Below are 3481 nucleotides of genomic sequence, written 5' to 3'. Positions count from 1 at the left end.
ATAACAACAGTATTTGTTTCATTTGTTTATTTCAAATAGAAATCTGAACATTCTAAAAGTCCAAATGCATTCTAGCCCGGTTGTTAAGTAACTTATAGGCTTAGAAACTATCCTCTTTTCTGGTCTGAGTCACAGATAACTAGTTGTTTGGAAGGCGTTAATCGCTCAAATTAACAATAGTGACGCGTATCGTTTCAGTCGTCAATTAATTTGTCGACCAATTACTATGATCGAAGCACAGTTGTGGAAGCGTGCGGGCGACTTCCCGCCTCCGACAACAACTTAGTGACGTCATGACGCATGCAATATCAACGAGCAGCCAATCAGCGAGATTCTGTGTTGTCTGCAGACAAGTCTTCAAGCTTCACTAGGCGATCGTCAGGGCACGTGGGTGCCTCATACTCACAGCTTAGAGTCAGATGCAGACGGGTCAAGACGCTGACCACATGACGTTAGCGGGTCCTCACGCACGAGCTGGTTTTGGCCAGACAACTGGACGAACGCTGCAGTCAGATCAAAGAGTGCCCCTTTCAGATAGTATGGACCTAACACTGAGTTTTGGTTCGCAGAAAGGAACAAACTCAGATAGTGCTAGTCCTCCCGCACATAAAGCGGACACCACTCGGAGTCCATCGGCTCAAGAACTGGCCGAGGCAAAGCGAACTAGGCCGCAGCCTCGTAACCCTCACACAATGACACCCTTCTCCGTGGACGATATCTTAGATCCCGCTAAGTTTAGGGGAACGACTTGCTCCCATCTACCCTGGTTCCCCGCTATCCACACGGACTCGGAGCTAGAGCAGGAAGATGACGATGATGACGAGCAGCGTGTGGACGGTATGATATCCAATTTACATGCTCCATTATCTATATTGTGCTTAGTGTATCGTAGTCATGTATCTTCCCCCAAATGTGTTCTGTCATAGCAAGTGCTTTGTGAGTAGATAGTAAGTAATCTGTTTATAGTAAGTGATCTGTTTATAGTAAGTAATCTGTTTATAGTAAGTGATCTGTTTATAGTAAGTGATCTGTTTATCGTAAGTAATCTGTTTATAGTAAGTAATCTGTTTATAGTAAGTGATCCGTTTATAGTAAGTAATCTGTTTATAGTAAGTGATCTGTTTATAGTAAGTAATCTGTTTATAGTAAGTGATATGTTTATAGTAAGTAATATGTTTATAGTAAGTAATCTGTTTATAGTAAGTGATATGTTTATAGTAAGTGATCTGTTTATAGTAAGTGATATGTTTATAGTAAGTAATCTGTTTATAGTAAGTGATATGTTTATAGTAAGTAATCTGTTTATAGTAAGTGATCTGTTTATAGTAAGTAATCTGTTTATGCACATGGTGTTACAGAGTAGACACAGTAGATTTGAGAACTTCAGTGAACTGCAACTGCCCGTTGAAAGAAAAAGGACCTGAAAATGACCCTAGTATAGAAGCCGAAACTTTGTCTCCTCTTTTTTTATTTTTTTTTAAACAGGCAGTTGCAGTCTATTAAAGTTTCCAAACTTATTGTTTATGTATATACTTAATGTATAATTTTCTATATAAATTTTGGTGTTTACCTTATGTATTTCTAAACAGTTATACGATAGTTTTTTGTGTTGTGATATCTTCTTTCTATAGAATTATATGTTTTTTAGATGGCGTGTGAAGGGTTTTCGGGTTGGTAATAAATGTTTGTCTCGTTTCAATTTGTGTAAATGCTTAGTATATCCTGAATGAGTGCGTGCTTGCCGTTAATCTAAGTAAACAGGCCTAGCCTAGTTAGTAGACTTATACTATACATACAAGAAAGTGGAATATGAAATATTAGAAATATCAAGGAAATTAGCCCAAGTCTAAAATACCACTTGAAGATATATCAAGTGAACAGCGACTATAAAACAATCCTATTGTCTACAGCCAAGCCTTCGTTCAACATCTTGTTGAAGAAAGGTCCTTTAAACTGGTTATAAAACAGGCCTATCTTTCCACTATCCTTACTAAAGAAGATAAAACAGGCCTATCTTTCCACTATCCTTATTAAAGAAGATAAAACAGGCCTATCTTTCCACTATCCTTACTAAAGAAGATAAAACAGGCCTATCTTTCCACTATCCTTATTAAAGAAGATAAAACAGGCCTATCTTTCCACTATCCTTACTAAAGAAGATAAAACAGGCCTATCTTTCTTCTATCCTTACTTAAAGAAGATAAAACAGGCCTATCTTTCCACTATCCTTACTAAAGAAGATAAATCAGGCCTATCTTTCTTCTATCCTTACCAAACAAGAAAAAACAGGCCTATCTTTCTTCTATCCTTACTAAAGAAGATAAATCAGGCCTATCTTTCTTCTATCCTTACCAAACAAGAAAAAACAGGCCTATCTTTCTTCTATCCTTACTACAGAAGATAAAACAAGCCCATCTTTCTTCTATCCTTACTAAAGAAGATAAAACAGGCCTATCTTTCTACTATCCTTACTAAAGAAGATAAAACAGGCATATCTTTCTACTATCCTTACTAAAGAAGATAAAACAGGCATATCTTTCTACTATCCTCACTAAAGAAGATAAAACAGACATATCTTTCTACAAATCTCACTAAAGAAGATAAAACAGACATATCTTTCTACAAATCTCACTAAAGAAGATAAAACAGGCCTATTATCCTACAAACTTCACTAAAGAAGATAAAACAGGCTTATTATCCTACAAACTTAACTAAAGAAGATAAAACAGACATATCTTTCTACAAACCTCACTAAAGAAGATAAAACAGGCCTATTATCCTACAAACTTCACTAAAGAAGATAAAACAGGCTTATTATCCTACAAACTTAACTAAAAAAGATAAAACAGGCTTATTATCCTACAAACTTAACTAAAGGAGATAAAACAGGTTTATTATCCTACAAACTGCACTAAAGAAGATAAAACAGGCTTTTTATCCTACAAACTTAACTAAAGAAGATAAAACAGGCTTATTATCCTACAAACTTAACTAAAGAAGATGAAACCAACCTTTTAATTTCGAACATGAAATTCAGATCTTTGATTTCACATGTGTAATGCACATCTAGAAGCTTGAATAGTGACATATTTTAATAAGTGTGGATGTATTAGAAGCGTAAACAGAGATCTCCTACAACAACAAGTTTATTCCACTGTTAAAGTCAGCTTTAAACTATTATATATTAGTCATGTTACTAACATACGGACAGCTCTCATATTCCTTAGAAACATTTAAAGCATGTTAAATATTCTACAGTACAAGTCGTTTTTGTTTGTCATAGATTTCCTTGACAACACTAACGATTCACGCTTTATTGAAGTGAAATTCTCTAATCAGAGACAGCGACTTTTTCATGCGAAAGGCGTTCGTTGATATTGGCATTTTTACGGGTCTTTATTAACGTACAATTAACCTATCTGTACATGTGTTTACTTTACTGTGTCACAGAGATAGAGTAAAGCTATCTGTACATGTGTTT

The 3481-nt window shown here is 35.4% G+C and overlaps 1 protein-coding gene across 1 annotated transcript in view; it reads left to right on the top strand.

The window, feature by feature from the left end:
• Positions 1–407: 407 nt before the first annotated feature.
• LOC106464864 (homeobox protein slou-like) overlaps positions 408–3481 on the top strand; it is a 30601-nt gene continuing 27527 nt past the window's right edge. Inside the window, exon 1 of the mRNA XM_013925022.2 lies at positions 408–837. Coding sequence (XP_013780476.2) covers positions 420–837 — 418 coding nt within the window. The 5' untranslated portion in view covers positions 408–419. The remainder of the gene's footprint in view (positions 838–3481) is intronic.

Source organism: Limulus polyphemus, unplaced genomic scaffold, assembly GCF_000517525.1.
Source record: "Limulus polyphemus unplaced genomic scaffold, Limulus_polyphemus-2.1.2 Scaffold1764, whole genome shotgun sequence".
Lineage (NCBI taxonomy): Eukaryota > Metazoa > Arthropoda > Merostomata > Xiphosura > Limulidae > Limulus > Limulus polyphemus.
Note: the sequence above shows the minus strand (reverse complement) of the source record. Positions and strands in the feature narration are given on the sequence as shown.